Below are 24,839 nucleotides of genomic sequence, written 5' to 3'. Positions count from 1 at the left end.
TCTCCCTTCCATGCTGCCTGTTCTCAAAGATGAGAGGTTAAAAGACAACACAAGGAATAAATGGAATTTAAAAGCATAAAGAGTGGTCAGTGCATCATTTCACTGAAAACTGTTGCATTAAGAGTGGATCAGGAGTGAGGTTACATGTATCTCATGCACACAAAATCTAAGAAAATACCAGCCTTGAAGGACTGTGCTTGTATGCCCATGCATGTGAAAAGATGTTTTGTAATTGTTTGAGGTCATGCCTTCATAGATTATCCTACCTTAACAGTTGCCATCCTTCATGTTAACAGACAAGCCATTGCTTTGCAAAATTAAGAAAGTCCTACATCATTTCGTAGAAAATGTGAAACCATTACAATTTGTCCAATAAGAGGATAACTATCGCGTTTGTTTCTTTTCCAAATCTTAAAATCATGTTTTATATTACAGCCATGATTCCCACATGAACAAGTAGCCGTTGCACCAGTAATGTACCCACATTTTAATTTAGGTTTGCAACTTAATGTTACATATATGGATCAATTCAGGTCATTATACAGGCGCATGTCTTTTCAGTGCTCCCAGTACCTATAATGTGCTCCATAAATGTTAAGAACATTTTTGTCCATTTTAATCGCTCTTAATGGGGCTTTTCTCTTTCTAGTCAACTGTGATGTTGTCACGTTACTGCGTAATATTAAGATTTTCTTTCAAAGAAAATGGCAGATAAAAATGCTTTGCAATTCCACACTTCATTCCAATCCATTATAGCAATTTTAAACAATCATTTTTATAAGCAAAGTTTACCGAATCACGGTGTACATGGTAATCTCCAAACCATTCAGTTCTGTAAATCTTGTCTAAGAGAGCAACTTTAACCACGGGAGGCAGAGCTTAACAAAGGGTACGTTCAAATCAAACCCTCATCTCACACAGGTTTTATTAGAAGATGTGATGCTGGCAGGAGGACCGTGAAATCGTCCGCAGGTAGCTGAATTATTTTGTCATGGACCATCATAAAATATATTTCAGACACACGGCAAACATCATAAACACCAGGACATAACACAAACAGCTCAGCTTAAGACTGTATATGCTTTGTCTAATCAAACCAGGCATATAAAGAGGGTGAAGACAGGCCACATATTTAATTCTTGTGTGTGAAACTCTAATATTGTATTATGTCTTTCAAACATTACTACTGATAAAGATGAAAAGCACATGCAGCAGAAAAATTAAAAAATTTCTTGTATCTGTTTGTGAGAGGCCAATATTTCACGACAGGTAGCATGGCCGCCCGGAGACCAGCGTAAAATCTTTTGGTTTTGCATACAGCACCTTCTGTCTCTGTCTTTGCACACAAACAGCTCACTTAAGCATTGATTACATCTCATTCTGTCTCTTTAAAGCAGCTCATTTACAACCATAATTAACACTCTCAAAGGGGACACTAAGATAAAACATCTGCTGTATACACGGCCAGACAACTAAAGGATCAATTCATCTCCTCTAAGCTGTCAGTCTGTCAGTTACATCCTCCGAACCCAGCCGCTCTATAGCTGCAACAATAACCCAGAGGGTGATCTCTGTCTGTTGATTTTACGACACGCATCTTAAGAATGAATTATTACCCCAAAATCTCTGTGCACATAATGCCTGTTGCAAATACAATGTAAATACTTTTTGAAATTGCAGGCCAAGTGCACTTGCTTTAAGTTGTTGCTTTTGAAATGGCCAGTCATTAGGGCATGGTACAGCGAACTAACTATTATAGGAGGTGTAATAAAGGAGAGAAATAAGTACACTCGATTTAAGAGTGTGTATACATGCAGTGGCTCTTAGGGGATCTTAGCACTAGGCATAGTTCAGTTAAATATAGATGAATTTCTTTGCATTATATAACAACATTTCATGCTATTAGTTAGAAAGAACACGCTGTGCGAACTGCTGAGGGAACAAACTTCACATATCCAACAAAATTACCTAGATACCAGTTGGTTTGCAAATTTTAAGATTTGTTTGAGGGGGGGGACGCATCATTTGACTGCACATGACACTTGATATGTTTTTCCAGAGGAAAATGCTCAAGAGGTAGCATAGGAGAAATAAATAAACAAATAATTTCCTTGGAGTAATAAGGTTCTATCTGAGCAGATATGACAAGTTTTAAACCTTTTGACTTTGCAGGAAAACCCTTTTTGTTTTATAAAAAAACTCCCAAAATGTAAACAACATTATAAAACATCATATAATGTAAATAATGTGTTTTTGACCTGCGATGAATATGACGTGAGAACAGCTATTTAGGAGCATGGAGTCGCAAACTTAACCGTTTTTAGCCAGTGATACCTTGCTGAAGCACATGATGACATTAATGATCTGCTTAAGCACATGGAAATCATAAATGTTAATAATGAGAGTAATGACAACCGTTTTCTTTGGGATTGGGGTTGAACCAGCTACTGCACCCACATTTTGCCTTAGGTTTAGCAGTAAATTACATTCCCCATCCTCTCAAGATACCTGGAATCAGTGTTACAAGTACCCCAGGCATTCCGTTTTACCATTTTTGTAGCATAAATATTGTAAAAAACGATGGGAGCTTCGATTTAACAATGCTTCTCTGTGCTGCTTAAACCTAAAGTGATACTCAGCTGCCATTGGCTCATCTCCATTTGAGGGGAGGGGCTTAGCGATCGGTCAATGACTGCAGTGATGCATTTGAATCTACAATAGATTTAAAGGTCCAGTGTGTAATTTTTTGGAGGAAAGGAAAAAAAATACATACAGTGCATCCGGAAAGTATTCACAGCGCTTCACTTTTTCCACATTTTGTCATGTTACAGCCTTATTCCAAAATGATTCAATTAATTATTTTCCTCAATTCTATAAACAATACCCTATAATGACAATGTGAAAGAAATTTTGTCTGAAATCTTTGCAAATTTATAAAAAATGAAAAAAAACACATGTACATAACTATTCACAGCCTTGCTCAATACTTGTTTGAAGCACCCTTGACACAAATTACAACCTCAGATCTTTTTGAGTATGATGCTACAAGCTTGTCACAGCTATTTGTGGGCAGTTTCTCCCATCTTTGCAAGATCTCTCAAGCTCCATCAGGTTGGATGGGGAGCGTCGGTGCACAGCCATTTTCAGATCTCTCCAGAGATGTTCAATCGGGTTCAAGTCTGGGCTCTGGCTGGGCCACTCAAGAACATTCAAAGAGTAGCCCTGTAGCTCTGTTGTTATCTTGGCTCTGTGCTTAGGGTCATTGTCCTGTTGGAAGATGAACCTTCGCCCCAGTCTGAGGTCCAGAGCGCACTGGAGCAGGTTTTCATTGAGGATGTCTCTGTAAATTGCTGCATTCATCTTTCCCTCGATCCTGACTAGTCTCCCAGTTCCTGCCGCTGATAAACATCCCCACAGCATGATGCTGCCACCACCATGCTTCACTGTAGGGATGGTATTGGCCAGGTGATGAGCGGTGCCTGGTTTCCTCCAGACATGACGGTTGCCATTCAGGCCAAAGAGTTCAATCTTTGTTTCATCAGACCAGAGAATTTTGTCCTTTAGGTGCTCTTTGGCAAACTCCAAGCGGGCTGTCATGTGCCTTTTACTGAGGAGTGGCTTCCGTCTGGCCACTCTGCCATACAGGCCTGATTGGCGGAGTGCTGCAGAGATGGTTGTTCTTCTGGAAGGTTCCCCATTGGGTTCTTGATCACCTCCCTGATAAGGCCCTCTTACCCGATTGCTCAGTTTGGCCGGGTGGCAAGCTCTAGGAAGAGTCCTGATGAAACTTCTTCCATTTACGGAATTTCCATTTTTCGTCTTTAAACCAAACTTTTAGTTCTTTAGCCAGCATAGTTTATATTCTGTCTGGCTAGTGCACTACTCATAATTGTAATGATGTCCATCATTGAAGTAGGAGGTCTCTTGTGGCTGTTCATTTAATGCCGCAAAAACACAAACATTTTATTTGGTGGGAGAGGGCCCAAAATGGCTATTTTTGTCACAAAGGTTGCTGACCCCTGCCCTTTACAGACAAACTGCTCTACAGAGCACGTTTCATAAATATGTCATCTCCTTCGGCAAAGAGGCAAAAATCTTAGATCTGTGTCAGGACACCGCAGTCCTTCTAAAGGGAGGTTGGAGAGCCGTTGGCTGTTATTCGCAACCTCACCATGAGATGCCGCTAAATTTCATACACTGGACCTTTAAAAGAATAAAGACATACAGACAGAGAAAACATTTAAAAGCTGGAAAAGTAAAAACATTGTGAACAGTGTCAGTCTCATTAAATGGCAAATGTCTTATTCAGCAATGAAAACAAAAATATTTTTGATACAGGTCCCAGGAAAAGAGAAGGCTCATCTGACCTGATCTTGAGTAATTGTGTGCTATGGGTAAATAAACCATCCGAGACTAATCAGTGTGTAATTGTATTTGTGTTTGTGTGTATAAGCCTGCCCGGAAGGTGCCATGAGCTCAGCCCACCTCGCTGACCATGTCACTGTTTCCATTAGCAACTTGTCACTGAGGGTTCCTTATTGTTTGATGTTGCTTCCGATGGGAAAGATGTCGAGGTGTCGAGGTCGCTATGACTACAACCGGCTGCCGCTGAATCATCAATCTCTCCCCTGCTGAAACAAATTTGCATACAGAACTGCAAACCTTCACATTTTCGACAGCAATAAAAAGTTCACGAGGGCAACAATATCATAATGCACCATGATTTTTACAGGTCCCACCATCAAACAACACTCCGATGTGCTCCGATGGGACAATTTGGTCAAAGAAAAAATGTAAAGACTGCTCAGTCTTACATTTTTATTTTTAACACACTTTAAAATAAAATAGCAATTAGAAGCATTGCAGATTTTACAGCCTCATAGGGGAACCTTCACAGAGAACTTTGTGTTCTCTAGTTCAGTGGAATGATTAATATCAATTTGATGTCACACTAAGCATAAACAACTTTATATAAAGAACACATAGCCAATAAAAGTACTGTATACAAAAAACTTTCACTGATAAATTATTTCTTTCTGCTGAATCTAAAAACCATTGCAGAACCTCATTATGCTGACAAACCAAACACAACACTTCTCTCAACACAGCAGGAGGGACTCATGAACCTTACAAGACCAATTAATTCATTAAAAACTTTAATTAGCTGGGCCTTTAACCTCACTGACGGCCCGAGAGTGAGAGAGCTAGACGGAGAGAAAGTGGAAGAGTTAGAAAGCAACAAGGACATGGTTGTTTTTCCAAAAAATCTTTTGTCATGACTCGTCTGTTTGAGAAAGCCAACGTGTGTTTGTCTAAATGCGTGCGTGTCTTGAATGCGTTGTGTTGATGTGACCTGAATCACATCAGTTTTCATGTTCATTAAAAAGTATTTTTTTTGTCACATAGAAATAATGATGTTGAAATAAGTTTCTTTTTTTATTTTTAATTCCAAAAGCTCCAGTGTATGAAATATGGCGGCATCTAGTGGTGAAGTTGTGAATTGTAACCAATGGCTCTACTTTTGAAGCACAATGACCTTTAAGATTTAGGATGAACTTTATAGGCTGCGTCTTTTAAAAGCATTCAAATATGTTTGGAAAAAGTGTTTGTGCAGGAAGGCCACACGGATAAGGTTTTGGTGCATACTATACAAATGATCTGCGGGTAAACCCTTTCCTATTTAGAACGATCCATAGTTAGTGAATGAGACCCACAGAATGCACAAACCTGTCATGAGTCACCCAACACACAAACCGACTTTAGGAAGATCGTATAGCATAATTATTTACCTCTCTCAGGAGACGTTTCAAGGTGAAATATCTCTTGAGTTTTCTATATGAAACCCGGCAAGCAGGGCTAATGCCATTTATCAAGTTTCCCATCACTACAGCATGCACACACACACACCGGGAGAGAAGCCCAGTGTGAAGTGTGTGAACTGGGCTACATACTGATACTGGGCAAGGGTTCAATTATCCACTTGAAGTAAGGATTCAATTGGGCACTTGAAAAGGGAAACAATCCAACCCTCAAGTCTTCGTCTTTCGCTCTCCCCCGAGTCCAGTCCGTTGCCATTCATTGACAACCCCTTGCCTGTCCCATCCTTCCGGTCTGGACATCTGAGGAGATTCTTGCTAGGAAGTGACTGAATGTTTGAGATGCTTTGTGGGGACAGTTTGGACATAATGTACGACCCGCTTGCAGAAGTAGCCATAAACAATGGTTACAGGGTTTAACCCCTGGAATAATTTCACTACATTAGCTCAGCAAGTGCTTTCAGTGCCACATCTCTAACAATTGTGAGAGACCGAGGTCTTGCGTTTGTACACACTGCAAGGCATTTAAAGAGCTGGATGCTCGACAATTACTTGAGTAGAATCTCTTATTAAATGTAAATATGCAATGGCATTAGCAAAAGTTAATCGCCACATCTAATAAGTGACACGCTCCTAAATGCGCAAACACATTAAAAGCATCATCGCAAAAGCAATATAACTGGATAAATATCACAGCTTTTCCATCACCTCAGACCTTTCCTCAATATAATGTCAGTGTTTCGCTTACCATCGCTGAACAATTACTTCATGTGCAAACAGAAATGTCACGGGTCCCCTTTGCATTTCTGTCATTGTGTCTAATGCAAGCTTTGATTACTTCCAGGCATGATTTCCACAATCCTCAACAGGTCTTCACAAGAAGGTCAACTGACAGCCAGGGGTGGCATCCCGTCTCTCTCTCTCTCTCTCTCTCTCTCGTCTCTCTCTCTCTCTCTCTCTCTCTCTCTCTCTCTCGCGGTCTCTCTTTCTCTCTCTCTCTCTCTCTCTCTCTCTCTCTCTCTCTCTCTCTCTCGCGGTCTCTCTTTCTCTCTCTCTCTCGCGGTCTCTCGCGGTCTCTCTCGGTCTCTCTCGGTCTCTCTCGGTCTCTCTCGGTCTCTCTCGGTCTCTCTCGGTCTCTCTCGGTCTCTCTCGGCCTCTCTCGGTCTCTCTCGGCCTCTCTCGGTCTCTCTCTGTCTCTCTCTGTCTCTCTCGGTCTCTCTCTGTCTCTCTCTGTCTCTCTCTGTCTCTCTCGGTCGCTCTCTCCCGCTCTCGGTCTCTCTCTCCCGCTCTCGGTCTCTCTCTCCCGCTCTCGGTCTCTCTCCCCCGCTCTCGGTCTCTCTCTCCCGCTCTCGGTCTCTCTCTCCCGCTCTCGGTCTCTCTCACTCTCTCTCTCTCTCTCTCTCTCTCTCTCTCTCTCTCTCTCTTCTCTCTCTCTCGGCCTTGATGATTACATCTCTTTACAGTTAAGGCATTCAAACGTTCGTAAGGCATTCCATATTAAGGGCTACAGTTTAATCTGCATGTTTACCTTCTTTGAAATACATTAAAGCCATTATTCCACGTGCAACTTTCAGGAACCTTTTCGCCGCTTTACATTTCAGATGCGGATAATTATCTGCTCAGAGTTTCCTGCTGCAATTAATCAAAAAGCCAATTTGGCCCTGAACACAGGCACTCTGCGTGAAATCTGGACCGGGAGTGAGAAATAGCTTTTATATTAGTCAGTCAGTTTCCATACCGGCGGAATCCCCGCAGACAATCCCCAACTAATTCTGAGGTAAATATTATCTCACATGACATTAACGGAGGCAAACATGCAGAAAACTGTTTCTCCCAAACAAACACAAATAAAGCGTCCGTCAGCACATATCTAGTGGCTGCTTAATTCAATCTGTAAGGCCACTCTGAGTCAGCGGAAATCTCCCGGTAACTTTTGAGTCACAATAAAAATGAGTGAATGGTGAACGGCTTTAATTTGTTTGTGTTTATGAATGCTTCCGATGCAAAAGTGGGAGCACAACATCTATGGCTTCCTTCTTGAATCAACAATTTTGGATTGACCTTATTGGATTCAAACTAATTAAAGGTATAGTTCACACCCAAAATGAAAATTTAGCCCCTTGTCATTTCAAACCTGTGTGACTTTCTTTCTTCTGCAGAACCAAAAAGAAGATATTTTGAAGAATTTTTGTAACCGAACAACGGATGTACCCATTAACTTGCATCAGTTTTGTATCCATAAAATAAACGCGAATAGATATCTTCTTTTGTGTTCTGCAGAAGAAGTGAAGTCACACAGGTTTAAAATAACAATAGGGGGGAGTTTTAGAGTAAACATTGCGTTATTAAACACACAAATCAATCAAATAGATATAAATCAAACATATGACTGTAATATATTCTAGTTACATTAATTGCATATCAAACATATATGACCTCCATACAGTGTATCACACCATAATTATGTTTACTGTAAATGACTAAATTATTGTTTCAAAGTCATCCTTTCAACATGACCTATTTCATTACCATTCTATATGCATAATGTGCTTAAAATGGAAAGTGATGGAAATGGGTTTGTTACCCTGAGGCAATAGAGGGCTAATTTTCAAATCTGCTGTTTAAGTGCCTCAGTTAACTAAGCAACAAAACACGAGTAAGATTGCCCTTGCACTAAATATCAGCAAATATACTATTCATCTGAACGCAAGTATATGGTTATCCGTATACTGTGTAACACTCCCTGAGACTGCTTTTAAGATCTTTTGTAACATAACTGTACAGGTGCCTTAGGATAAAGCCATTCTAGCACACTGTTTATATCTGATTTATAGATGAGAACATGCACAATAGAGAGAGAGGAGAGAGAGAGGAGAGAGAGAGAGAGAGAGAGAGAGAGAGAAAGGTGTAAGGGAGGGCTGACTGGAGTGTGAAATATTTTTCTCACTGTTTTAAGAGTCACTGGTTTTAGCAGTTAATCGGTGCAAGAATACAAACACACATGCACAGACTCACAATGCCACGCATCTCCAAGACAGCAATTCCCTAATGTTTTTCAATCTCTCACGCACACACACATTAAACAAGTGCAAGTAATTGCTTCTATATGTGTCTAGCAAAACTGTAGTTCTTATAATTGTGAAACTGTACTTGTCACCTTATGATTAATTGTCTGTGTTTGTATCATTTTTATTTGGATAACAGCATTTGGAAAATGACTCCGATGTCATGAACAAGTGAATCTTGTTTTTTCTAGGTTTCAATTTATCATCGCTCTGACATTACAAGACAAACCAATGTACATCAGCGGGTGTGAGGGCGAGGGCGAGGTTGTGAACTCAACAGACTGATAGAAATAGACTGACAACGCCAAACCCTTCTACATAAAAGAGCTTGCTTCTGTTTGTGAGTGTCACCCAGTAGTAGGGCAGAAGTTAACTAAATAAGCTCACCCCAGGTTCACTTACTTACACATTCAGAGATCCTATCCCACTCTTTCATCTCTCTGCCACTTTCCCCACAGCTTTAATTACCCTACGCTCTCAAAACTTTGCATTAAAGCCAGAAGCCCAAACTCTAGCAACATCTCTCTTAATTTGACATATACATTTCTCTTTTGTTGTTACAAAACCTCTCCTCATTTGGGCCATTTTTCCTTCTCTACCTCACATGCTGGTGTTGTGCATATGGCTACAGCTTGAGACGATGGACACTTTTGTATATTTCGACAAGTAGATTTGGATACCTCGCTGTTTCTCGCAGCCTCTAGGTCATCAGGGATACGGTGGAGCTGTGATAACAAGATGACACCTGCTTTTGCTGCCATAGAAACCTGGTACGCACGGACACAAACCAGAATACATAAAAACATGCTCACACATACCGCAACTCCAACTGGTCACTCTAATGGCAGGACTGGGAATCACTTCGCATCTCTCGAACTGGCACTCGCAGTTAAAAAAATTGTGTAGCCATGGCAACTGATCAGAGATTCAGCTATAGCTGTAAGTACTGTACCTGGCCAGCTTGAAAAGCAGTAAAAAGTTACACTAAACATGCCTGTCTCATGTTGACACAGACACACATTGCTGGAGAGAAAGAGGTTGTGAGCTCTTTTTAATATTGCACGGTTTAGTCTTGTCTTTACAATGCCCCCAAAAAATACAATAAAAAACGAAGATTTACTGGCAGCTGGGGTGCAAGAAATACAATATAGGCTACCGTAAAATATTAGTTTCCTGTAAAATCACAAGTTTTGTACATTTGCAGTATTTTTCAGTAATTTGATGGGTTATGACCATATTTTAATTTAAATAAAAAATGTTTTGAGATTATACATGAAATATCAAAAATTCTGTTAATTTAAGTTTTTTTCACAGTGCATGTGTATCTTAACACAAACATAAGAAGAAGCCAAAAGCTTTAGTTATGCACGGTTAAACAAATCCAACTGTAATATTCCATCTGATTTTTAGATCATGATGTTTTAAACCAAACTTGTACATTTCCAGGTTTTTTACTGCACTTAAAAAAATCTGTCAAATGACACAGAACATTTCTGCTCATTGAAAGGAAATATTATATACAATATAGAATATATAATTTAATTAAAAAGTGCTAAAAGAATACAACAATGAAACTATAATAAATGGAATAAAACTGAAAGCAACTTCACGTCTATTCCAGCATAATCTTCAAGTTCCTATTCATGTCAATTAATCATTTTGATTAACGAACGTTCACGTCATAGCAGCAGGAATGTAATCACGAGCAGGGGGTGTGCCAGGCTGGAGGAATAGCCCCTGCCCATTCTCGCAACACCGTCTGAACAAATTTTGCATGCTCAAAGTCTAGTCTGACTGTGGCATAATAAGATTCCGGTGTTTACAATTAATGTTCATAAATAAGGGAATCAAAAATTAAGGATGCCAGTGTGATTATTAGATACGGCATAAAAACAAAACACATACAGTAAGCGCATGTTATATGTAAGGGATAATGTACAGGCAGCCGGTCATTATCGCAGAAATAAGCCCTGACATCTCAACGAAGGGGCTTATTTCATGATAACAGCCGGCTGCTTGTACATTATCCCACTTATTACACGGCTACTTGCCACATGAAATATTTACAGGAGGAAAAGCCGTTTATTTTCAGTTTTGTAACGAACAGGCAATTTGGTTTAATCATTTGTAAATAAAAAAAACTGTCAAAGTTATTTGCTGCCTCCGTATTACCGTGTGTTATTGGTTTTGAGAGGTTGTTATCTGGAAATAACAAACCAGCAAATGTCGCGGCTGGCCAATCAGAATCAAGCATTCACACGAGCCGTGTAATGGGTATGCATTTAGCCCAAGCACAATCTGTTTTACGCGTCGGCAGCTTAACCTCCCAAACATCGACTTATAATAAACCATGGGCACGCGATTTAACACAACTGCAGGCTGCATGGCAACAGCACATAGAAATCAACTTGTACACATTCTGACTGCAGACCTATCAACTACAATCTCAAATAAAGAAATAACTGTCTTACATTACTGCTGGCCTGCATACAATACTCCAAAAAGTGTCCTTTCTTTCTGGGTTGACCATGATGAAGTCCCGCATGCGGGAAATAAAGTCCAATAAAAAAAGTCTGAAATTTGTTTTCATACCAGGCATTCGGACAACAAGACCGCCGTGACACTTGATCTTCACTAAAGAATTCCATGACGTCATGAGACAGTTGTGTTGTCATTCGAACTGTAACGTTATTGATGATTTCAACGGATATTAGTGAGACACATTAATAAAATGTTTTACAATTATTTTGGATAAAACATTTGTATAGATTTATGTATAAGACTCTTAAACGTCTGCTGTGAAATGTTTGCCAAGAAAGCCTTCGGAATGATACAAGCAAAGGTATCTCACCGAGCGGCGCTTGTGTAAAGTTCTGTATGTATGTGTGTGTATAGTTTTTGAAGACCTGCTGTGCTCTGTCTCTCAGCCTCTCTAATCTCCACTGTTTCATGTCTTGTCAAGTGGTTTCCCTCTCATCCCTGAGTCCTTTCTCGCTCTCTCGCGCTCACCCTTATCTTGGTCTCTCTCATCTCTCTTTCCCTGTTCTCGTACAACAACATTCAATCTTTCATTTCACTCTTCTTTCTCTCTGGAGGGGGTCAACAGCCTGATAGCAAATGTGTGTAGACAGGGATGTAGACACGCATCTTTGTAGGAAGGACTTACCCCTGCGGTGACTTACGCGGGGGCATCGGAGTAAACAAAAATTGAATCTGTTAAATTTGTGTTGTCCCTTTCTCTTTAATTGCTGTCACATTCTTTTCTTGTTAAACGCACTGCGCGCAGGCCTGTAGTGAACGTGTTAAATGGCTTGTTTGAGAAAGAGAGATAACCTTTCCACTGGCCTGTCACATAAGGAACATTCTTGGCTTTTCTCTTTCTGAAAATCTTCCTGCTCATCTCGGACGTGACTACCCTGATAGCACACAGACATCTGACAGATGTCTATTGGATGTCTGCATTTACATTTGAAAGACATAAGCACCTGAAGAAGGTTTGTTCCTCAAGTCTGAAGCATCAAAGAGTGAATTTGACAGATTTTAACATCAAAAGAATAAAGCAGGTCAAGTTAAAACGTTAAATTTTATCTTCATGAATCTGTCAGGAGACACTTTGTAAAAACAACGCTGTTGCTAGATACTGTCATTTGATTTTAACTTGTTTTGTTTCATCGCAAATAATCCTCATACGAGATGAAACAATTTCATCTCATTTAGTGCGGACAGAAAAACACAAGTATTTTATAACATCATATTTTATTACATCACTAAGCCTATTAATCAACGGCAGATACTATAGAACCAAAAGATAAAAAACTCGCAAAAACTAGCATTCATAAACTGTCTTCTTCATAGCCCTCATAAACAAAAAAGCGAGCAAACGCTTTCAATTGTAGCTTATTATTCAATCACTTCTGTTGGGACTTTAGGTCACGCGGAATCTCATATTTATGCAAAACATGGCTGTCAGCTTCATCGTCTGTTATTATCATTGTGCGCCGCATAAGTGTGCCAAATTAATGAACGCTGCCTCTTGCTGTCGAGAAGGTTGACAGCCACCTAATGATGAGGTACCGTCTACCTGTAAGCTGGTGTAATTATTGTCTCCAAAAGAACGCCGTAGAGAACGATGACGTCAAAATCTATTCTGAAGGATACAATCACAGCCTCGGTTCTCCCTCCGTGGTTTTTATTTGCGTAATAGGGTCCACAGGGCAGCGTGTGTGGATCTACTGTAGATGCACTGAGGATAGGATTATGCAGTCAGAGGAGTTCAAGGGTTCAGTGAAACTGAGGCCTTTTTCGAATGGGTTTTGCAGCTAGTGTTCCTAAAAATCTTTAAGAATGATTGAGGTGTACTGCAAGCTGGTTTCTTGAAGACAAACAGCCATAGCAGTTGATGGGTACTTGAACATGATTTACAAAAACATGATGTCTAACAAACACAGAAACGGTGCATGCTATAAATAAAAGGTTTCTAATATAGTGGTCATTGTGGAACAGCAGGCATGCATCTATTGACATGAATGTTCTTTGTGTTTAAAATATACCCTTGGCAAACGTTTCCCGCTTCAACCTCCCCACGGCACAGATGCCAACACATTGCGCCAATGTCGTCCCGCACATTTGGTACAGGCAATTACTCTGAGCTAGAACTCAAAGACGGCGGCATTACAGAAACAATATCAGTTATAATTATGAGTCACAATAAGAAGAGATAATGACTTTGCTGATGTTTGTACTATTATGCATTTGCTAATCAGGACATGTGTTGCATCTTTCTCCCTTGACAGAGAATCTCTTGAGAGCCGAGACTTTAATTTACAGCTTGCTAAGAAAGCAAAACACACGGAAGTTGTTTTCAAAATTCAGCAGTAGCAGCTTTGACTACATTTTAACAAGAAAGGTGAATGCAGTTTGTCGGTGCTGTTGTTGCTAGGAGGTAACAAAGTCAATATATACAGTAGATCATCTATATGTGGCTCATGTCCTCCAATACGAAGTCTGTGGGATTTTTATCATTTTGTTTTTCAGTGCTTCATCATCCAGCAGGTAAAATCATATGTGTGGTCGCCTAGAAATGTAATGGCTCTTTGGAATATCTTCTCAGGAATGATCTGAGGTCTGATAAAGAGCATTGTGCTTGACATGTCACTTGACATGCGTGTTTGAATGTACATGCTTCGCACGATTTATGGCACGATTTGAAGCACCATTCACGTCTGCAGTGAAGTGGTGTGAGATGAATTATGTTCTGAGTTTAATACTTTTACTGCTTATATTTATATTCCTTCTTAATAAATGCAAGTCGTTTTTTTTACTTTAGCATATTTTCTTCGTCCAGTACAGCATTTGAGGTAAGGTATTACAGGAAAGTTCAGGAAAATATTTAAACCACCAGTGATTAAAGCAAGACACGTATCCACACGTTTTAAATGTGATACATTTATTGAATACTGATGACAAATTCACCTAAAATGCACAGATAAGTCACATTACTGCTGAATGACCCCACAGTTTGTAGTGCATCCGTAGGCGCGTGTTTAAAGAATCATGTGTATGAAGCTGCCCGAAGGCCCAAAAAATAATGAATAACCTTACAAAAGAGCAAAAGCTGTGCACGGAACGGCCATCTGTGAAGTGGCGCATACACGCCCGAACCCACCGTCAGCACACATGCGGCGTTTTCAATTCTGACTCTAGCCTGTAATGATTATTAGCGCGGGCTAGCGTGACCAAACAGCCAAAGTAATGTAATTACACCCGTGTCACCAGGCTTCATTCAGGAGAGAGAGAAGAAAAAAGAAAGTGAATTGAATCCTTTGCCAACAGGAAGTCCAGTGCAAAGTCTGATATGTTAAAGCTCAGGTTAATTATGACTGACTTTGGCATTTCGTGCCAACGTCCCAATAATATCTAACTAAATCCTACTCGCACAGAACGCCAGTCTCAAAGTCACACACAATCCCTCTGTATCATTGTGTACCCACATGCTTCCCTCAGAGCCATTTTCGAACGACGGCGAGGGCGCTGTTGAAGGTGAACAGCCCTGGGTGAGATCCGCGGTAGGACAGGAGCAAGGAGCCGGCCTGAGTGCTGTGGCCGGCCTGGTGGAGCTCTCGGGCAGCCTTCTCCACATCCCAATCCCCCCGAGCTAGCATGTGAGAGATCAGAGGAGAATACAGAGCTGTGTCCACACAACAGATCAACATCCCGGCATTCAACAGCAGGGACAGAAGCTCAGGGTCACACACATCTTCAGTCACCTACACAGAAAGAAAAAATCAATAGCATTTCAATAAATGCTCTGGTAAATGTGTAAACAAACCTTCCAATTTAAACTGAATTTCTTGAATTTTTATAAATTGGTCACATGATCTGAGTATAAATGGCGAGCCTGGAATATCTTGTGTTCACATTTCACCGCCACATACTGTACAGTACATTCATATTTATGCATTTGGCAGATGCTTTTATCCAAAGCGACTTACAGTGCATTTAAGATATACATTTTTTATAAGTATGCGTGTTCCCAGAGGATCGAACCCATCAGGCTACCGCAATACTCAACCAGATACATTACAGAAACATTACGTCGCTTTACAAATTTGATTGACAGCTAAGAAATTGAGAGACAAGGATGCATCAGGCACTGGTTTACTCTCCCAGTGTGATCACAAAGCCTTCTGAACCCCACATACACCTGTATTTAGCTCCGTGCGTTCATGACTGTGTCACACCTGTTGTAAACAGTTCCTATAAACCAATAAGCCCGCAGTAAGAGCAGCTATTACACTAATAAACAAACTGAATCTCATCGCCTCCGCCAGAACACGGCTGATTTTCCCCTGGGCCCTCCGTATTCCGTTCATCTGTTTATCAGCGTGTGTTTTATTTAGTGGCCGTGTTGCACTTGCATGTCTGAAAGAGGTCACGTACAATATAAATGAGCCCGGACACAGAGCTGTCCCAGCCTTCTGTGACCCCCGGCCTGCTCGGAGGGACCGGGAGCACCTTGTCTCCCCGGCAACGCTCTCTTCTTTTCACAATAAATTATTCATCTGCTGGCTTTAGAGGTGAAGAACACAGAGGCGAGGTACTGTAGCAGTCAGCACAGTGTAAAATCAATTATGTGCTAAATTTGATTAAAACCGAGCCCACGCCAGGACATATGATGCCCTTCGACTGTGCCTGCGCGTGTTCTTGTATTAAATGTGACGCGAAGTTAATAGCTGATATAAAACACCCAAACTGAGTTTATATATACTGTATTGACCGCGCACTCGCTTCTAAAGCCTGTGAAAAAAAATCTGTTCTGTACGTGTCTACACAAACGCACTCATACACAGCACACGCTGTAAGGATATATGATGGTTATGGCCTTGACACAAACACATCTGATACCAATTCATTCTAATCTTGCCAACAATTTCATCTTCTAAAAAAAATTGTTTATTTAGGATAAAAGTATAAGAAAGACGGAAGATGGGTAATTGAAGCTCTCTGAGGTATAATGGGTGTACCATTATGTATATCAATGATCTGAGATCCTTCATGTATTCAAGACTTATCATCCGTCACATGACAGATTCTGCGAGAAAACAGTCAACCTTGGTCATTACCCTTTGAAACATGATGTCAGTGGACAGATCTTTGAAAGTCTAATGAGTTCTCTAAATCAACATGGATAATTCATTTTAATCCCCTTTCATATATCTATAACTGCCATTTAAAAACTCATTAGTTGTTGTCCATTTAGTTTGTAATGGGTTCATGTCTGTTATGTCGACTCTCACGTACAAATAAATGTTGTATATACAGTTTTTAATATAGGTAAACTGTGGTAAAATGAATAGATACTATAGTGTTTTCGAACTTGACTACTAATGAATATAAAAAACATCAAGGTTGATCAAATTACTTCAGTACATTATACTTTACCGTAGTATATACAGTATTTACTATGGTATACTATAGCATTTACTATAGTAAACTGTGGTAAAATTCCTAGATACTACAGTGTTTTTGAACCTGATTAAAGTAGATAATATAAGGTTTAATAATACAATTTGTATACTACATTTCAATATAGTTCTATACTGTAGTATTTTTTCATAAGGTCAAAATTTTCTAATCATACTCTGCTGAAGGCAAGACCGCAAATCTTTATGCAAATAGTGTGCAGTTTTATAGTTTACTGTATGACATCAAAATGTGTTTGAAGCCACACATAGTGAAATCACCATGTTTTAAATGTTTGTAAAATAAAATAAAAATTCTGTTGAATAATGTATGCATGAAATGGTTAATAGAAACTAGGTCTGAAACAAAAGAGGGTCGTTCTTGAGATATTATTAGTGCCCATTTTAATCGCTTCATCTTAAGAAAGAGAAAACATTTATCTCGGTGTAAAATTAACAGCATCTGATGAAACTCAAATACACTAACACTGTTCATTCAGACTCAAAGCTGCACTGTACCTAGCATGTACCTGTGCCATTGGTACATGCTGCGAGCACAGCAATAAGAAAAACATCAATCATCTCATTTGTCGATGTCACGAAACCAAAAATCATTCTTCTTTATTTCAATTATAACGCAAGAGTTACTTTCCAGCCCAAACCCCCGAGATATTGTTCTCTCTTTATTTTTTCTGGAGAGTCTTTAAAGAGTTCAGACGGAGTGAACGGGTAGAGGAACAGCAAGTGTGATGTGAGAAAGAGAGTGTGTGAAAAGAAAGGAAAAGAGCGTGTCAGAGAAATCGACAGAGGAGGGGGACAAAAAAGAAGATGATGGAGAAATGGAGAAGCATGAAGACAGTCAGAGCAAAAATGTCGAGCGCTGAACTGTGAAGAAAGATCGGCCAACTGTAGAAACCACTTCATAAGGAGAAAGAAAAACAAAGAGAAAGAAAAACAGCTTAAGGGGGGGGGGGGGGGAGAGAGAGAGAGAAATAAATGAATAAATGCACAAATATCGTTTGTCGTCACAAAAAAGCCTCTTTAAACTGAAACAAAGTGAAAGATAGAGACAGAGGGTTGGCACAGGTCTTGTAATGCCTCAATGCACGCCGATGATAAAAAACGACAATTGTTTCATTTTTTCTTCATTTCACTGGATAAAGATGTGAATATGAAAGAGCGATAAGATGCTTTTAAGATATACGGCTCATCACCTCCATTCACCAGAAAGCTGAGAGCCATCATTCTCCTGATTGAAACTCCATTTCTGATCATTCCAGAGAGAAGCATTTAAATGAGAGAGATAGAGAATAGATGCAAATGGAATTCACTTCACTGATCTCCTCGTATATGTACGGTTTAAGAAGCCCACTGACATTTGCACAGATATACTCAAAAACACTTGTGTTAGATCTCATCACCTTTTTGATGACTACTTGTTCAGGTCTATGCACCCTAAAGAAAGAAGAGAGAGAGAGAGAGAGAGAGAGAGAGAGAGAGAGAGAGAAAGGCAACGGATGTATGGAATAAAGGCCAGCTGTGAGTTCTTGGCATAACAATGAGTGTGTGTGTTAGACAGAGAGCAGATATATGAAATTCCTCTTGGCTGATGGACAGCATAGCACAGAGAGATAAAGAGGAAAAAAAGAAAATGAAGAATAAAAACGCATACAGATGACACAGAACCCCTAAAGTTCTGCGATATTCAGCTACAGGTGTGTGAAGGGATGACAGGTGATATATATGAACCCTCATTGATGGTAATTTTTCAAATACTTTGTGTTCCATTACTGAAAGCACTTTATCAGAATCATTATCTTGACGAGAACAGTGAAGGTCTTGGTGATGCTTCATGACATGTTCTTCTAAACTGCTGCCAATTTGGAGAAGGTTGCAGTGAATGACATGATGGCAATGGAGTTTAGTCTTCATTGGCCATGCCGAGCTACGGGCCAACAAACATAGACGGTACATATAAAATATGACATAAGCATAAATACAAGTATAACCTTCCTATAAAACACTTTGTAAAGACATTATCTACTGAGTTATTCACTACTATACTCTATATACACTACCAGTCAAAAACATTTGGAACATTTGAGTAAAAAGTTTCGCATTATCATATAAAAATCTGAAAGTGTTTGCTTAAATGTCTAAAATGTATTTTTTATAAAAAAATATAATTTAGCAAATATGTTGGTGGATGTCTTCGACTAAATAATGAAGAACAAGCAGCCAATACGAACTCAGGGATCGCAATATGAGAACAGATGGATGAAAGAACTGTGTTAATGTTGTTTAAAAAGCATCTCAGGATGAGACCTCAAGAAGCTAAGTGACAAAATGACAAGAAATTATTTCTGCAAACTCTAGGCAAAAGGTGACTAAACTGAAGATCCTAAAATATGTTTTATGTATTTAGCTACAACCACAATTCCAGAGTTACCTTTGTTTTACTTCCTAATTTTGGTGAGTTTAATATTATTCTAAAATGTACATCGTACAAAATGTACAAATTATACACAGGAAAATATTTGACGGGGAGCCAATTTTGGAAGGCATTTAATTCTATGGCTATATTGCATATAGAGCTCCGGCAGTCACGTGACTTCTGTTTACACCGCCATGTTGGCAGGCAAGAACAGCCAGGAGTGGATACGAAATGAATGGTGCCAGCATGAGTTTCAAGGCAACAGAGTTCACTGCGCACTTCAATTCAAAAAGACAGAGACCTGTGAATAGCAAAACTTAATCGATTTACCATAACAGATCCCAATAATGCCCTCGGGGTGCTTTTAACTTGTATCAATAAAGAAACGGATAGCTTTCCTGACCTGCAGGATTCTAATATCTACAACTACATCATCAACTTTTCATCATCCTACTCCGTAGACTGGAGTGGTAAAAATGTACGTAAATTTTGTAATGGATATTCAACTTTGGAGTCTGCCGGCTTTAACCTCATTTTTCGTCATTGAAAGGGTAAGTCAACTGTGTTGTTAGCTAATGTAATCGACCCTAGCTGTTCTTGTTTGTAGCCAGCATAGCTACAGTATATCACTAATCTTACAGGTTAAACATTCCCAAAAAAACTAAATGACTCTCTAATGACGCCATGGGTGATGGTCAGACACGATTGGGTTGTGTTAGGAGCCAACTGCGATTGCACAGCTGGACAAGGCGAGTGCTGCAATTATGTGTCTTTTTCGGATTTGGCCACTTTAGCATTTAAAGTCCCTGTGAACCGGAAGTTGCGATTGTTTTTACTTCTGTATTTTGACGCATTTCCAAGTGAAAAGGAATTTCGAAACAGAAAAATAGTCTTTCTCTGTTATTTCATTGGAGTATAAAAACAGCCTTTTGCATTTTGAAATGGAACTGGCATCAGACTAACAGTTGAAGGGGAGGAGTTAACGGATGCCCCGCCCAAGCCGTCTTACATACGTCAACTAAAATGGATTGTCATTACAGGAAAGGAAGTGAATTTTCAGATTTTAACGGAAGATTATGAGTGCACATGAATTTTCAAAAGAGAATTACCCACATTGAAAACTATTTACAATAAACGCTGCAATATCTTATGAAAAAAATGGGCATTGTAATTTTTCATTTCAATGGGACTTTAAACTTTGGTTCAACTTATCACAGTTTTTTTAATAGGTGTTTTTCCTTCCTCAATTCAAATAATAATTGGAAGACCCCCTTGAGTACCACTGTAGACCACCTGTTGAGAACCCTTAGTTAAAGCACAATACCCCACTGAACACTTTAGAATAAAAAATAAACAAACTCCACAAACTTTGACAACCACACCAAGTGTATCTGTCTCCGCTCATCCTGCAACATATCCATATATGATAAAGATAGTAACTTCCACTGTCTATACTGTATGTGTGTGCGCGCAGAGACAGAAACGGGAAGGGAGAGAGAGAAAATGCCTGAAATTGACTTGCTAAGCTGAACAAACAATATTTGATTGTGGCTGAATATACTGCCTTCAACAACCTGTGGGCCAAAAGATCAATGCCTGGCAACAACTCAAACTAAAATGTTTTTTTTGAATGGAGAAATGTCATTTAAAGAGCAAAGCGGTGAGGTTAATGAAGCACCTTTGATCACACTGCAACTCTAAAACATGCACACAGACACACACCACAACCATAAATATTTCAGATCGTAATCGTATAAAATTCAGAATAAAAGTAAACGCATCTATACAGAATAAAATGCCCCCTGCTCTCCAGGGGTTCTTACATTCAAGCGTGTGCGTGTTTATGTGCCTGCAATGTAGATGAGTGGCACTGTATCTACAGTATGTGTAGCACTAAATACAAAGCATAAAATGTGTGCATAAACCCACACACACCTTTATTTTTACATACAGTATGATGATTGAAATTTCCATTTACTTCTATTGCTTTTATATCGAGCTAGTAATAGTTTCCATCTCCATTTTTTAATTTCCATTAAGAATGTTGATTAAGGAATTTTCCTTGTGGGAACCATTGGCCAGGCACTACATTGTAGCTGATTCAGACTTTACTACCCTTGTGGGGAAATTTGGTCCATTGCTAAACCGTCCAACCCTCCCCAACACCCACACACAAATATAACAGCAATCCGCACTAACACAGTCTATTTACAAATCTCCATAATGTTTACTAATCTCTGCTGGTGCACACGTGGAATGCAGGAAGAGCACATTAAAAATGTATGTTTTATTTTACTCAATCTCCTTCTGTTTTTTTGGTTCTCAGTTGCAGCGTGGGTTTAATTGGAATGACTGAGGGTGTTTGCCGTCTCATAAATGATGCATGCATGGCTTTTCTTTTATCATTTAAATCATAAATCTGTTTTGGAGAGAGGGAAAGCAGGACGGAGAACGAGTCCGCTACTGGGTCTCTGCAGTCTTGGTTTCAGAGCGGCGCGGTCTGCAGACGGCTCACCATTTTATTATTACAGACAACAGAGAGAGAGGTGGTGATAAGTATATAACCACATGTTATTGTATATATCAGCACGCCCACATGTTGGAGTTCAGCAACAATCTCATTAAATGCAAATCAGAGAAGGTGGGAAAAGACAATAGGGTTGAGGGAACAGAGGAAGTAAATAAAGCCACGTGCAGACAAGCTGATTTGCTGTTGAGTGTATAAGATTACATTTCTTGAACCTGGACCGTCATCTTATTCGGTTAGTTCAACAGGCGTTTATCGACGCCGTAATTGCAAGAGCTATTATTCATGATAATGTTGATGTCTTTAGTGTTGCTTGGTGCACCGGCACTAAAACAACATTGCGGTTCTGTACCCGGCAATCAGCAAAGCTCAGGTAGTGTGATGTGAAACAAAATGGCTGAGAATCATTTAATGTTTGCACAACGTGACATTATAACATTTCATTCTGTAATTTATCTATTAATCAAACTCAAGTGGAAAGGTTAACAAAAGTATTAATTTACATTCTGTTGTATGGCAGAATTCATTACCATCAAAGCTGAATGCATAAAAAGTCAGATTTTTGTAAAATAAAATTACCATGTAAGCCAGCAGCAAAAACAAAATCTGTTAAATATATCAGTGTGGGGTAATATAAGTTATTATTTATATATATTCAGATATCAATCCAACTCTCCTCCCCTTTACTGAAAAACCGATTTTTATAGTTTCTGCCGTGGCCAATGAAAATGTTAGCCAGGCGAATTAAAAAGCTGCGGTAAAATGTAATTCTTTTAGCTCTGTATCTATACGGTAATTCACGTGTGGGCATGAATCGGCACGACCATCCACCCAATCAATAGAGCAGAGAGGCGCAAATAAAAGGCTGGATCATTGGACAAACTGATAAAAGGAAACAGTCTGGAAAAACTATCCAGAACAAATGAACGCTGAAAAAAACTAAAGATGAAAACTATAAAAGCTACCTATAAAAACCCACCTGTAGTCGACAAATTTTCCTTAAATCAATAGCACCAAAAGTTTCTCAAAAAAAGGAATTGCTTGAAACTGAAGGTAATATACTGAGAATTTGAAGTCGCATCAAAATTGCCGGAAGTTGTCATGCGTGGAGATGGAAAAAGTGAAAAGCTGACTTTAAAAATGGTCTATATATAAAAAAAGAGAGACAAAAATGGCCAACTGCTTGTTTTTTTCTTTCACTTAATATTACAGGCCCATTTATCCCCATTTCCAGTCATTTGTCTTCACGACCCTTAACAAACTATACAGCACTGAGAAGAAAACGGGAGGTTGATTGTTTATTGCTGTTGGGTCAAATCTTCACCCTTTTCATCTTCAAGTTTTGACATCCGCACTACATACCGCCGCAACCGTGCTAGAGTAGACGCATTCTGATATCTTCACATATAAATCTGTGATCCAATTTTCTCTGAACACTATAATTTAAGTATTTCCACATCGCCTGTACCAATGCTTTAAAAGATTGACAATGCCGTCACAAACAAATACAGGCCACCCAACACTGAAAAAACAAATCAAATAAAGGAACACAATAACCTTCACAGTCGTTCAAATAATTCTCCCCATTTTTTTATTGTTGTCCCTAATTAAACATCCTAATCTCAAACAAAAACAACCCATCGCAAAGAATAAAGACGCATGCCAATTCAACACATTCACATTCCCTGGCAATAATTCCATTATAAAACATAAGCTTATTATAAGCAGGTACAATGCATATCAGATCATCCAATATAAACGGAGATGGAGCGAGCGAAGCATAATTGCTCTCGCCATCCGGTACGGCAGGCCAATTCAACGGCGCTGATGAGTCTATTCAGAGATAATCGTCAAGAAAACAGATGTGAAACAAGAACCGGAGGTGAGATCTGACCGAAAACGCTTACAGAAGACCAGAGTCAAAGATGAATGATACTTGATTACTTTTGAGAAGACGACGCATGCATCTCATTCACAACCCGTGATGGAATGACATCACAGTTTCGAACATGATTACCCCACACGAATTTCGAGTGGGACGGCGGGGTCGAAGAGAAATGTGATGTTTGGAATGAATTATTCAGTGACAGTAACGTGGTCCAAAGGTAAATATCCTGCTGGTGTTTTAAGCTTGTCAGAGCAGCAACAACTACTGTAAAGAGAAATCTTTCAAACATAATGACAGCTTGGAACAGCTCTTCCGAGAATGCAGCAAAATGTCAAGCTTTCGGTAAGCAACAGTTTGGAAGGGGAAATGAGGACACGAGCAGAGGAACTATATCTGTGTGTGTGTTGAGTCTGGAGTACGGTGGGGAGGTTACTAAATAAATCAATGTCTTATGCATTCAGAGGGGAGTGACCTTGAGAAGAACACTCCCTTTACAACTACATTCAGATTGAACCGATAGATTACAACATGATACATTTACTAGAAAACCGAGTGGCGTTCAGACGCAAGAAATACAAGCCTTAACAAACACCACCGACAAAACCTCACAGATTCCAAATTGTGCCGATGTCAGAATCTTGCCCCACAACAAATCACAACATCCCGCGCCCAGCTTTATCTCCACCCCTCCATCACGCTGGAGATGAAAGCACATCCCCCTTGTCCCGGGAGAAGATTACTCTCATTTTAAGAGAGCTCTTTTTCGGCTTCATGACTTTATCTGATCTTGAATCAGGGAGGCTGTGGCCTCTAATTGATCCTTCTGAGACACTGCTTATCCAGTCAGTTCACTAGTCAGTTTCGTCTGTGATGAATTTTCAGTGAACCCTAACCGGTATTAAGGTGAGCGGTCGAGGTAGTGCCGTGGTTTAGGTTGTGGGCTGCTGCTTGAAGACTGCAGATTTAAGCTCTGTTATAGTGATAGTTCACGCAAAAATGAAGAACACAAAAGAAGATATTTTGAAGAATGTCCGTAACTGAACAACGTCGGTACCCATTCACTTCTATAGTATGGACAAAAAACCTGTGCAAGTCATTTACATTTATGCATTTGGCAGACGCTTTTATTCAAAGCGACTTACATTGCA

General features: G+C 39.6%; 1 protein-coding gene across 2 annotated transcripts in view; it reads right to left on the bottom strand.

Moving 5' to 3' along the window:
* The window catches only part of nbas (NBAS subunit of NRZ tethering complex), a 149,309-nt gene that overhangs the window by 13,698 nt on the left and 110,772 nt on the right, over positions 1-24,839 (bottom strand). Inside the window, exon 52 of one of the 2 annotated variants that reach the window (XM_079475560.1) lies at positions 14,307-15,147. The exons of the other annotated variant lie outside the window; for it this stretch is intronic. Coding sequence (XP_079331686.1) covers positions 14,881-15,147 — 267 coding nt within the window. The 3' untranslated portion in view covers positions 14,307-14,880. Of the gene's footprint in view, positions 1-14,306; positions 15,148-24,839 lie in introns of those variants that run through there. 2 annotated transcript variants of the gene reach the window in all.

Source organism: Barbatula barbatula (assembly GCF_947034865.1).
Source record: "Barbatula barbatula genome assembly, chromosome: 15".
In the NCBI taxonomy this organism is placed as follows: domain Eukaryota; kingdom Metazoa; phylum Chordata; class Actinopteri; order Cypriniformes; family Nemacheilidae; genus Barbatula; species Barbatula barbatula.
This window is presented reverse-complemented; position numbering and strand designations above follow the sequence as displayed.